Source organism: Lissotriton vulgaris, chromosome 3_1 (genome assembly GCF_964263255.1).
Source record: "Lissotriton vulgaris chromosome 3_1, aLisVul1.2, whole genome shotgun sequence".
Taxonomy (NCBI): Eukaryota; Metazoa; Chordata; class Amphibia; order Caudata; family Salamandridae; genus Lissotriton; species Lissotriton vulgaris.
In genome coordinates, this window is record NC_141689.1 from 2,110,310,840 (window position 1) to 2,110,324,685 (window position 13,846).

Consider the following 13,846-nt stretch of genomic DNA (forward strand, 5'->3'; position numbering starts at 1 on the left):
AGGTGTAGTTTTAGCTGGTGGGACATTTTGGGGCACACTGTCACAAATATATTATTAAAGCATGGTGTGGTAGAACACTGTCATTTACAGACAAAACATTCTCTATTTAAATAGGCACTTAATTTGTACAGACATATTTTACTGATAAAAATATACAGCACCAAACAAAAATGTGTGGAAATTGGGTTTCAGAAAAGATGTGTCATTTGCACAACACTTATTTAAGTGTTTTGAGCCTGTAAAGATTTTGTCTCCATCACACTTCAGCATTAAAAAAAGTGTTTTTTATGCTTTTATGACTGCTGATAAGTTTCAAAATATGCGTGCAGTTCATTTACATGGTATTTACATTTGGTTGTGTGTACAAAAAAATTGAAACCCTACAGCCTTTCCATTCACCTGTTTAGAAGAAGTTCTCCATTATAACATATTCAATTAAATATGTATAAAAAATACTAAACGGCTTCAAATTTGAATGAAAAACTCTGAAAAGACTCTACTACCTAGAATCTTGCTTACAAAGAAGTACATTTAAATGATATTATCTGTTGCTCAGGATCACTCTTATAACTTTAAAAAATAAATGGGTTAGGGGTTCTTCCCGTTTCCTAGAGCAACTGGAAACAGAACAAACCAATTCAAAATTAAAGGCATGGCACAAACTGGACCAAACACCAGCAAGATTGTGACATACACTTTTCAAAACCTCTAATTTTGAAAAATAAACATCAATCTGCATGTTAAAAGAATAAACAGAAATTGGTCAGAAGACATACCCTTACATTTGATCTCTGTCTCTGAATGCACAGCAAATGTGACAAGATAAAACTAACATTTAAAGTTATCTTTATTGCATATTCACCTTTGAAACTCCAGCATGGTGGTTTTGGAGGTGCTGCAGCAACCCCCGCACCTCTACTTCCAGTGCCTATGGTGCACAAACCTCTGCCTTGCCTGGCTTTTCTGAGTGGAGATCTCCGCCAATGTGACATAGTTTGTTGAGTCTGTACAAAGGTTGAACACATGTACAATGCAGGGTTGAGCCCAAAGATCCAGCAGGTAATAATGCTGTAGTTTTCCACACTGAAGGTGTTTTGATTTCTGTTTTGCTCCAGATTGTGAACAGCTGAAAATGGCAGGAGTGATTAACACACACCGCACATTTGCGGTTGTTCCCAGGATGGCGGTGCACCCTATGGATGAGGCAATAGAAAGGATGGAGAGCGGCGAGTGCAGGTAGGTAAGCCCCTTGTCTATATGTCATTAAACAGACATCCACACTCTTTATCGCGCCATTTTCCACGGTGCAGGTATGTTTCACCCTTTCCTGTTGATAACAATGAAAACTTTCATAATTTTAATGATGTTGACTGTCAGTGCGAATGACATGGTTTCCTACTCCTGACCACACAGGTTTACTGTACTTCCATGTTCTCTGTATTTCCAAAACTCCAAAACTTTAAATTCCAAGTAATGCAGAGGAGAAAGAACCCAGTTCAGGAGTCCATTTTAGACTTGCAAATTTCAAGCACAGGTGGAACAATTCCCCAAAACACATGTAAAATCTGACATGCGTATGTTATGTTTATTCGTGGTTATAGTTAGCGCCTGCTTATCTAATTCATAAATGCTCCAGGAGTACACATGCAAAACGTCTGTGTGACACAGTTGCTAGGGGTAAGTGAAGATTAGTCACACAAAAAGCTAACTCGTGCCTCCTTTGCTAAACCCTGGTGTGTCTAAAATGGATGTCTAATCCTGTGACAGCTGGCATGTACCGAGGGCGGTGGGCGGGGGGGGACATAAATAAATGAACATAACACCCTTACCTTGATTCGTGACATGACTTCCTCCTCCACAAGTCTTCCCTCTTCCAGACAGGCTCCAAAGCGGGACCCAACCAACTCCTCTAACCAATCCTGGTGCTGCTCTCACCAGCATAAGAGCAGTGCCAGGATTGGAGGGAGCTGCTTCACTCAGCTCTCTCAAGAGCACTGGAGGACTGTACTTTCTCTAACCCATATGTCTATGACACACCTCTCCACCATATCTAATTGCTCAGCATGCTTATCTAACCTCTCTGACATGTGGTCCATTCTGAATGTTAGCGCATCAATCTTGCCATCAATCTTTGTGAGACTGTGCTGCACAGTCAAAAGAATCAGTTTCAGTTCCCTGCTTTCTTCTGGCTTAGGATACTCAGATGTGGATCCATGCACAGTTGCGCCACTCTCTTGGGCCCTTGGGGTTATCCGGAGTTCAAATTGCAGCTTGGATTGTAATTTATCTAACTTGCCTATGTCGCTTGGTTGTGCCAAACTCGTCTGTCACACATAACATGGAGCACTTCGTGAAACAACTCCTCATTGACCTGCTTGGCAGATAAACTTTTTCTGAAATGTTTGTTGTGGAATGGGGTGGGGGGGGGGGGTTGACACAGAAAGGTAGGGGGAGGGCCTGAGGGATTTTAAAGACCAAGACACATTCCATAGCTACATGTAGAAAAACAAAAGAGTGTCAGAGGGTCTAACTAATCTATGTGTGGGTCATTAAACTAACATAATAATGTCAACTCATCTAGCCAAAACAAAAAGAAAAAAGAAGAATTGTTGGATACCAGTGATCACTTGCAGGTTATCCATCAGTCACCACACGGAACCGCCCTTCATCATTTGGCATTCCTGTTGTTAACAATCATTGGTACGTCACTGGCTCAGACAAGGAGAGGTCAGGTGGTATAACCTCCCAAGAGCCAAGTAGCGGCCAAATAGTGGTAGAGTGTCACAAACTACCCATCAATTCGTGTGGTGGGTGACTGATTTGCAGTGCTGTGAAAAGGGGTGTGTGGAAAGAGTGAGTGAAGATATATAAAATTGGGTAAGTGAGCAATAATAAGAAAACTTTATTAGGTCATATGCTCGCTCCGCCAACATTAAAAAGCAGCATAGGTAGTTTTAACAAATATCTACCCTGATATTAGATTGGTCAACATGTTTCAGCAAACTTCTAGGGACTATCGAGTCCATTGCTTTCATCAGGACCGGTAAACGTATAGATGCTACTGCAAAAAGTGAAGTGAAAAAATAAATTTACAAGTGACTCAATACTTATATTTCTTACAACATGAAAAAGATCACCTGATATGTGAGGTGTATTCTTTAGTTTGTAGAAAGTATGTTCGTCACTATAAGGGAGAGAAGAGAAAGACACAGACTAATACATGAATAATGACCACTCACATACGAATAAAGCATCATGTTATGTTGCACATTGAGCTAATGAACAAGTGTGAAATTCACACTTTTGTCTCATTGATATTACAAATTAGGACTTAGTGATATGTCGTTCAATAACTCCCTCTTACCATGATAGTAGGAGTAGATGGCTCCACCCCGCCTGGCAACGGCTCAGGGGTCGAGGGAAGCACCGCACTAATATAGGAAGCAAGAAACAAACAATCTCGTATGTTAATGCCTCTTGGTCTTATTGAAGAATAAAACACATGGCAGGTATCTCAAAGCTATATAAAAGGTTTCTTTGCAGCACAGTTTCGATTGCCCATTAGGAATGGCAATCTGCCTCACTAGTAAAGCTGACAAAAATGTCGATGGTATGCTAATTGAGAACGGGGTTTGTCTAGAAAAAGGGGATAAGCGTCTCAGCGTCTTCGATGTTAAATGGCGCTTTACACTCTTGGGAAACCAGTGTCAGCCTCACGAGTCGTGTCATTAACGATTACATCAAGCATGCGAGTTAGAAGAAGGGCGCCAGCATTATTAAACTAAATGGCCAAGTTTCTCTAGAACAGAGAAGAGTCTCGACCCTCGCGTACAGCTTACCTCTCCGTCGGTACTCCTTAGCCTCCGTCTGAGCCAGTTGGGGAGGTGCTGGAGCCGGCGCGAGAGAAACTTTTGAAGTGTCAAACAATTGGACACTCGCGGTCATATGATGTTTTCGTCCAGTCAGAACGCAGTTAGAATGAAGTGGCAGAGTATGCGGTAAAACCGCCGTGCCGATAGGCGGATTTAGTCATCACGTGTTTAGTGATGCTAGTCTCCTATTGGACCAGCGTATTCTTGATAACGCTGCTAAGCAACGAAGCAGTATGAATGCCCCTTGTTCTACGCGTAAGCATTCTGTGTTTATTAAAAGCGAGTCAAGAAGAATCAATGAATGGCCAGAGAGAAATTTTGGAAGTATCAATCACATGGACGCTTGCAGTCACCCAGAGCACAGTAAGGATGGGGTAGCAGAGTATGCGATAAACCCGCCATGCCGATAGGCGGATTAATCATCACGTGTATCGTGATGCTAGTCTCGTATAGGACCAGCGATTTGTTGATGTCGCTGCTAAGCAACGAAGCAGTGTGAATGCCTCTCGTTCTACGCATAAGCATTCCGTGTTGTTGCAAGCTAGTCAAGAGCAATCTTATTGCGTGAAAGCAATGAATGGCCATTTATTCACGGCTTCGCGCGTGCCATAAGTTTAAAAAGTGTGTGCACTTGCTCGGTTCTGACGGAAAATATCTGTAGAGACACTGTGTAGGAAAATATTTCCTTGACTAGTCGATAATGGTAACTATCGTCTTCCAGAGATTTATCTAGATTGTATATCTGATTCGTGTAAGTTCTCTAGACACAGTATGACACTAATGCCTCTAGATGTTTTTAGGGCAGACTTTCAGGGTGAACAGTTTGGATTTCCCACCCAACAGTCCTCTAGACGTGCACAGTGAGAGGTAAAGGATGAGTCAAGGAAAAAGCTCTTGTACATTTACCAATTATAGGTAAAAGGAGCGGTGGGTGGGTGGGGTTTACAGAGTGGACCATGGAATGTCGTCATTCAAACCATTCCTGTTAGTCTTCAGTTTAAACACCCACTTTTGTTCTTTACGGAGCAGAAAATGAGTGAAGTCTGTTACATGGGGAGGAATGTAGGGTTGTTCGAGCACTGTCCAAGAGAAAGCAGTGGGATCATGTTTTTTATCAAGAAAATGTGTAGTTAATTTTGTTGCCTGTCTCCTACACCAGATTGTGCTCTTGTGCTCTGAGATACGTAGTTTGATTTTACGGGTTGTCATTCCTACGTACTGTAGGCCGCATGGGCAGGTAATTAGATAAACCAATTTCTCGCTATTGCAATTGGTGAATCGGACCTGTCTCCACGGTCTATTTGTGCCAATGTCAATCTCAGTTGACCTAGTGGTTTGTGGGCAGGCCTGACAGGATCCACATGGGTGATGTCCAACTACTGGTGGAAGATCCCAGATGGTCCCTAGAGCCTATTTGGCCGCCACCTGGCTCTTGGGAGGTTATACCACCTGACCTCTCCTTGTCTGAGCCAGTGACGTACCAATGATTGTTAACAACAGGAATGCCAAATGATGAAGGGCGGTTCCGTGTGGTGACTGATGGATAACCTGCAAGTGATCACTGGTATCCAACAATTCTTCTTTTTTCTTTTTGTTTTGGCTAGATGAGTTGACATTATTCTGTTAGTTTAATGACCCACACATAGATTAGTTAGACCCTCTGACACTCTTTTGTTTTTCTACATGTTGTGGAATGGGCCCATTGCTCCCTCACCTCGCGCCAGATCCCGGTGGCTCAGACGCCCCCCAATATCGTCAGACTACTCTATTATTGTGATAGGGATGCTGCTCTACGGAGAGCCTGTGATCTGAAAGTGCTCCAACACAACGGCTCCGAGACTTGCCTTTAACCAGATTTCACACAATAAGTACAAGAGGCGAGGCACCTCTGCATTCCGGCCAAGAGGCGACAGCAGGAGTTGCAGATAGACTATAGCTTGCTCTACCCTGCAAGGTTGCGGGTGCGCGTGAATGATGGCAAACCAACATTCTTCACTGATCCAAAGCAACTGAAATAGTGTCTTAAATGCAAAGGGACTGCTGGAGCGTGTCATTGCTACCCAGGTTTGGACCCTCGGGATGCAAGAGGTACACAAGACTCAGACGATTAACAATTCCCTCTACCAGACTGAGGTGCAACCCCTTTTGCTTTTCTCTTGTGGTATTGGACATTATCAGGACAAAGAACACTGTTATAACTAGAGGAAATATGGCCTGTTTGAAAGACCTATCTTCCCATACCTGTACAACTACTAGCGCGGTGACTTATGAAGTGGCTGCCTGAGAATGCCATTTCTTATTGCTGGGTGTACTGTTCCATTGTAAGAACGTTCTAATGATTATATATTAGGCCTAGGTAAAAAGCCGGGCACGGGCGTCCATTACTGCACTATAACATATTACACTGCATTAGAGCCCGCAGCTGGATTATTATTCCATTGTTAGATTATATGCACAAACTGTGTCAGCTAAATGGCTTCCTCGTGGCTACATGCTGTGGGGAGTTATAGGCTGGGCAACATCTGTCCCCATGTGTGATCCACTTGGTTTTGTTTGCAAATTTCTAAGGGTGGGATTGGGTGGGATAATTTTTTTGCTATGTGAGTTGTAGGTACTCACAGCGTAGGTAGAGGGTAGGATGGGTGTCATATTGTTGCTTTGTAGGTACTGGTTCTGGCTATATGGATTGAGAAGATCTTGATCGAACATCGCAGAGTATATGCGGTGCGTAGAAACGGACAGATGATATGCAGCCTGCAGCAGAGGGGCCTTCGGGCCCCTCACTGCTCCGGTTCATCACATGGAATGTCAGGGGACTAAACAACTATAGGAAGATCTGAAAGGAGGCGACCTACTTGCAGAGACACAGGGTAGAAATAGTGATGCTTCAGGAAACACACTTGGCCCCGGGGAGCAGAGTTCTGATGCAGCGCAGTATGCAGGGACAATGCGTAGCCGCTGGTTTCACTATGAATGCTAGGGGAGTCTTGGTTTGGGTGTGCAGAAGATCAGGCTGTGTATAGACCCAAAGGGCAAGTATGTGGTGGAGCGTTGTCATAAGAATGACTTAGTGGTTTTATTAGTAGGGTTATACAGCCCAGACTTTGATAATCAGCATTTCTTTCATGGCCTGAACGACTGGCTGATATTATGGGTAACCCTGGACGTAGTTTGCGTAGTAGAGCTACGCATAGCTATGCGAAGTGCACTTCGCACTACGTCAGCTACGCGAACTGCGTAGTGCGGTAGGAAAAATGCTGCTCGCACTGATTGCACAGTGCCGGATGCTTGTCCGCACTGTGCAATCATTGCAAACATCATCTTGCACAGTGCAAGCGGTTGTTTTCTGCCGCTCAAGTAGATTTGTAGTCGAGCAGCAGCTTTCTCAACACGGACTAGTAGTTTCCCATTGCGAGTGGTCGTGAGCATAGGCGACCACTCGTAATGAGAAACCTGAACTCCCCACGATGAGAATCTCGCCGGGAGATATATTTTCCACGCTCGCGATCGGCAACTTGATGTTGCTGATCACTAACGAGAAAAAAAGTCTTGCCGGGATGTTGATTTTGCTCGCTCGCGTTTGCCAACTTGACGTTGAGGACCGCGAGCAAGCAAAAAATGCCTGTGTTTTTGTACAGTGCTATGTGCAATTCGCGTAGCAGCGCAAACTACGCACACTCCATGAGCGTAGCATAGTCCTATGCCCAGGGTTAGTTATGAGAGGACATGTCTCGAATATGGGGAGTGTTCTCTGTCTTTCCCGTGACCGATCGTGGGTTCCTCCTCAGAGTCTCCGTGGCTGCTCTGGCCATTGCAGAGACAGCTGTGTGGGAAGATATGCCAGTTACCTGACGGTACAGGCACCCTCCGGAGAGGGATACACCCACTATTGATCTGTGCACGATATTCATACCTGTATCGATTATTGGCTGCTGTTGTGGGGGCTGGCTTCCCTCATTTGGCGCTGCAAGCCTCTTCCACACACTTAGTCTGATCACTCTTCTGTAATACTGGATTTAGCATTACACTCGCCACGACTGCCAGCGTTTGCATGGCATTTTCCCCCATATTCTGTGCTTGACTCCTCATTTTGTGAGGAGCTGGTGCAAGCTATAGGTGAGATTTTCTGCATTAACATTGGTTCAGGGGATACATTTGCAACAATGTGGGAAGCGTTCAAGGTATACATTAGAGGCAACACACTATCTAAGTATTTTCGGGGTCCTTCAGTCTTTGTGCAGTTGCCTTGTACGATTGGAAACAGAGATTGCGGAGATTGAGCATAGGGACACCATAGAGCAAAGTTTCTTGGGTGTTATCAGATCTAAAATTGAAGAATTCCATGACACTGCACAGAGTGAGGTAAATCGCTTTGGCAAGTACGCAGTAGCACATATGTATGGGGAAGGGAAGTGAGCTGGTGCAACTCTGGCAGCGACATTACTCCCCTGTAGGGTCGATGATGTTATCCTTGAAGTACGAGATGAGCAAGGGCCTACCCTATGTTCGGCTGAGCAGGTGTCTGACCGCTTTTGTAAGTATTACACTGCTTTATATAAATTGGGGCTTAGTTATGATGATAATGCTGCCACAGACAACCTTGCACACATTGCAATAAGGAGATTGACTGTTGAATGCAGATATGGCTCCGCTACACCCTGGGGAAATACGTGCAGCCCTCAAGACCCTACACTGATGGGCTTTCAGTGGCCTTCTATAAGGCATACCTGGATCGACTCAGTACCCATCTGGTCTCCTTATATGAGGAGATGGTGAAGGATGGCTGCCTACCCACTACACAATGCATGAGGCCCTGTTGGTCACCATTTAAAAACCTGATAAGCTGGCAACCGATTGTTCATCCTATGTCTGTTGTCCCTGTTAAACGTCGACACTACGCTCAATGCGAAAAATCTAGCTAATCATTTAGCTCCATTGTTGCCCGGGGTTGTGGGGCCTTAACTGTCTGGGTTTGCTCAAGGACGCAGCGATGTGCAAGAGGCGGTGGTATTTTTAGACGCTGAGAAAGCGTTCAATTCAGTTGAGTGGGGATTCATATTAGCAGTTCTGAAATGTATAGGAGTTGGAAACATTTTCTTAGGTCCTGTGTCGGTACTATACACCCAACCCACCGCTCGACTAAGGGTCAATGGTGTCATCACCGCTTCAATTGACATTATGAGGGGTATGAGGCAGGGTTGCCCCTTATCTCCCATGCTATATACACTGGTTGCCGAACCTCTGGCCTGTGCCTTGCGTGAATACCACACGCACTGTGGGCTGTGATTTCCAGGTTATAGATTGATCATATTGACTTATGCAGGCAACACATTACTTTATATTAGTGACTCAGAGCATAGCCATGCACCTGTGATGCGAGAAGTGGTGATTTTTTGGGGACATTCTGGGCTCCATGTTAATTGGGAGAAATACACAATTTTTCAGCTTACATCAGCTATGACACCAGTACAATTTGATTACCCACTACATTACCTAGGGATAATAGCCCATATGGATCTACCATTTGGATAATTATGGCCAGACTATTCAGACGCAATAGACAAATGGATTAGACTATCTCTCTCGTGATCGAGATGCATTGAGATTATGAAAATGGTGGTGTTACCCCAATTTTTATTTATATTCATGAGTTTTCTGATGCTACTGCCCCGGGAAATGCTTGGTAAAATCCGAGCACTTATGATACGACTGGCATGGGCCGGGAAACAACCACGTGTCTGCGGGGAGACCCTCACCTTACCATAACACATGGAAGGTCTCAATTCCCCTGATTTAGAAACTTACTATTGGGCTGCCCAATGTATATTTGCTCATTAATAGGTCTATGCAACTTGCCGCATTTGTGGCTGGAGCAAATGGTCTTTGAGAGGCCTATTCGCAATTATGGTACTTTTGATTCCGTAAACGCTACAATCTATTCATGTTGGCTGCTCTTGGAGCTGCAGGCTGGTTCACTTTTGTATTCACCTCATGTGCCATTAGAGTGGTGTGCATGGTTTCCTTTCAGGCCATGATCGTGGTGCAGTGAATGCATTCAGGGAGCTGGGTGTCTCTACTATGGGTGATTTGTTCGATGATTGGATCATGCATGCGTGGGAAGTGGTGAGGGAGCAGGTCGAAAATTCTACTGCCATCACTTAGTTCTACTACTATAGGGTGCGACATCCACTGCAGGGGATTGTTGGGTGAAGCGATTCTAGAGCTCACGGAAATGTTGGCGTTGACCTTGCTCCTTCAGACGACTGCCCTCAGTAAATTAGTAACAAAATTCTAGGCCTATGCACAGGAAGCACGCAGACCTGAGTTCTCCAGGAGTAGACTTGAGTGGCAGCGTGACTTGGGGTGGGCATTAGTGATAAACATTGGCGTTATTGCTGCTCTGTCACTAAGGTTTCACTGAATAGTCGGCACAGGTTAATACACTTTAAGTATATTAATACAGTATGCTACACACCTATGCGGATGCCCTGGAGTACAGGCATTTTGGAGAGGGGTGTTTCAAGACCTCGTGTCCATCACTGGTGTATAGATGGATCCCTCTCTACTTTTGGCGCTGCTGGGGTATTATAAAGAGGTGGAACGTGGTGTCACTAAGCATGGGCAAATTTTGCGAATCTCGCGTTCGCGAATTTTGCGGATTTGCGAATTCGCAATCCGCAAAATTCGCGAATTCCCGCGAATTTGCGGATTTTTTTTTTTTGTGTTCGCCCGTGTTTCTGCCAGTTCGCGAGGGTTTTTACAATTTCGCAATTTGCGAACTTACCTGTCGGGTCGCAAGTTTTGCGAACTTGTTGTTTCTACGTGTCCAGCCTGTTTGGGACACTCTTCTTCATCACTGCCACTCTCTGTCACCACTGCCACTCTCTGACTACTCATGCCACCCTCTGGCCCACCCATGCCACCCTCTGTTTCATCACCACACCCTCTGGTTGTCCAGTGTACATTATTTTCGGCAAAGCAAAGCACACCTTCCCTGCCTCAAGTGACCTGAATTAATTTGGGGCTGATTAATGTGTCACAGAATATTTTTTTAGCTGGCACCTGCTTCCTTAGTGCGCCCTGATTAGTGATCTTTTGCACTTGCTAAGTGCTTTCATTGTTGCAAAATTAGTTACAACACCTGCCCTGCCCCAACTGACAATAATGAATTAGGGGCTGATTAATGGATTTTAACTTCCAGCCTGGCTCCTGCTTGTCTCCCTTAGCTGTAATTCAGGACCTTTGTGGCATATGTGTAACTATTCTGAGGTTCAGAGCAGGGTCACATAATAGTTGCAACTGGCAACTGAACTCTGGAGGGGCCCCTCGGGAAGCACTACAGGAAATGGCTACTGATGATGAGCCTGAACTTTTGAACCTGGTAAGTAGTTTCAGTTTTGCTAAGATCGTATTTCTGCAATTTAGCACTTATTCGCGGGGCGCGAAGTTGTACTGGGAAGCCGCGAACTCACGCGAACAGTGCGAGCAAAATCCGCTGCTCGCGGATTTGCGGATTTTGCGGGAGATTCGCGAATCTCGCGGATTGCGAATTTCCCGAAAATCCGCAAAATCCGCGAGCGAAACGGATTTTCCGCCCATGCTTAGGTGTCACACGGCTGATTGCTATTAGCTTGCTACTAGCAAGGCACCGGGAAGCCATGCAAATGGCTCGGGGACCGCTTTCTTAGCTGAAGGAATGGAACACATACATGTCTAGTGCAACACACAGTCGGACACTTACTGCGAGCTCCTTTCACCTCGGAGTCACCCAAGGGATATTTGGGAACCTTACCGGATATTTTTTGACTAGGACCCAGGAGGTGGAAATGGAGAGGGTGGCTGTTTAGGAATTATAGATGGGCCTGATTGTGTAGACACCCTTGCTACACACTGCTTCCAGCCTCCCTTCTGGATAGAATGTCTTGAGTAGTCATTGCTCCTGCTGGCACAAATGATCTTTCTATAGTGTAATTGGGTTCCAGGAGAATATCTGGAAGAGGGCTGAGGCATAATGTAACAACCACCCTGGTTCTGTGACTCAATGTAGATGTGAGACTATGTGAGAAGGAATACCCACCTGACTGTCAATACAGCTGTCGTTGTCTGTCATAAATGTCAAGTATTACTGTAATTACAGCCCTACTAATATCTACATGTCATACTGTAATATATGTTTAATGTGAAAATAATAAATAAAGCTTTAAAAAAAACGAATCAAGAGTTTTTCATTGCTAGGAGATGTAAAACCTAAGAGTACATGTCCTACTTTTTAAATACATTGCACCCTGCCCTCTGGGCTGTGCAGGGTCTACCCCAGGAATGATTATATATATTAAAAAGGAAGGTCTGGCAACAGTTTTATTTTGCCAGATCGAAATGGCAGTTTTAAAACTGCACACACAGACTGCAATGTCAGGCCTGAGACATGTTTAAAGGGTTACTTAAGTGGGTGCTACAATGAGTGCTGCAGGCCCACTGGTAACATTTATTTTATAGGTCCTGGGCACAGGTATTGGTGCTTTACTAGGGATTAACAAGTAAAACAAATATGCCAATTGGGTATAAGCCAATTGTACTGTGTTTTAGGGAAAGAACACAAGCACTTTTGCACTGGGTAGGAGTGGTAAAGTGTGCAGAGTCGAAAGACAGCAAAACAGGAGAGTTGAAGGGAAAATATTAGAGATAAAACCACGCCAAAGGTGCCAGGTGTAACAGCACTTACATAGCACCTGAGTTATAGCTACGGTATCGAACACCTGAGACTATATGATCTCTATAACCCGTCTTATTGCTCTGCTATCATAGCCATGAACTTGTATGACCCCTCTAATCCCATGAGATAGTTCTGCTGTCAGATCCCTGAGAAATAGTTCTGTGCTCATTGGCGTTATTCTATAAGACCTCTGCAACCTCAGTGCCACTTCTTTTGTCATGTGCCCAATCCTGAAAGATCTGCGTGAGTTGAGAAGTATTTTTACAGCATCAGCCTTGTAAGTCTTTGTAACCTTAGGGATAGCTCTGCTCCTGTAGGTGTAAACCTGTAGGATCTGCATTAACTCAGATCCCGTTTTGTGTCACATGCCTGGTCTTTTAAGATATGTCGGCTAGGGCAAGGCTTTGCTCTGTGATGCCCACGCCTGTAACATGCATGTATCCTGCGCAACAAGTCTTCTGTCTGAGACGTTAGCTTGTAAGGTTTCTGTAGGATGAGGGATGTGATTATTGATGCCTATGTCTGAACCTGTAAACGCTTTGTGTGAATGAGTATACCTTTCTTAACCAGATGGAAAGCTGTGCTGCAATAGGCGTCAGCTCTTCCGTGCTTTCTAACCTTGAATAGCTTTGCTGTCAAAAGCCTTAACCTGTAAGAGACTTTAAGCTGAAGGATGGCTCTCTTATGATGAGTCTGAGCCTGTAGGATCTGTGTGACCTAAGACATCATCCTCTGGCAGATTCCGGATCCTGTTAGCTGTGTATAACCTACGATGTAGCTTTGCTTTCCCATTCTTCTGTGTGAACTTTCAGCCTGTAATATCTAAACCAAGGCAAATGTTTACTGTGTACATCCTGGGAGATCTGTGTAACTTGCAGAATAGTTCTGTCTGAATGTCTGTGCCTCTATATTCCTTGTAACTACAGGGACCGCAAGGAAACCTGATCCTTTCAGACCAATGTAAAGACAACGTGATGCATAACTATGAACTGTTCGCCTGTAAGATTTCTGTAATTCGAAGGATATGTTACTATATATGAAGAATGAGAAACTCATAGCAGCACTGTCTGAAGTCTGAACGTTTACAATCTACGTAACCTGATGGACAGCTCCGAAGGCTGAGCATCAATGTCTGTAATCACTGTATAAATTGCACTATCGTGTCTCAAAAAGCATATTTACTACAAACATGTTTGTATGCATTACCAAATTACAGTCCAATTCATTTTCACCGTGCACAGCCTCATGGGCGTCCGCAGGG

At 44.5% G+C, this 13,846-nt stretch overlaps 1 protein-coding gene across 1 annotated transcript in view; it reads left to right on the forward strand.

The window, feature by feature from the left end:
• The first annotated feature begins 1,120 nt into the window (after positions 1 to 1,120).
• CNGA1 (cyclic nucleotide gated channel subunit alpha 1) overlaps positions 1,121 to 13,846 on the forward strand; it is a 151,948-nt gene continuing 139,222 nt past the window's right edge. The window contains exon 1 of the mRNA XM_086963358.1: positions 1,121 to 1,236. Within this exon, the coding sequence (XP_086819484.1) occupies positions 1,133 to 1,236 (104 nt within the window). The 5' untranslated portion in view covers positions 1,121 to 1,132. The remainder of the gene's footprint in view (positions 1,237 to 13,846) is intronic.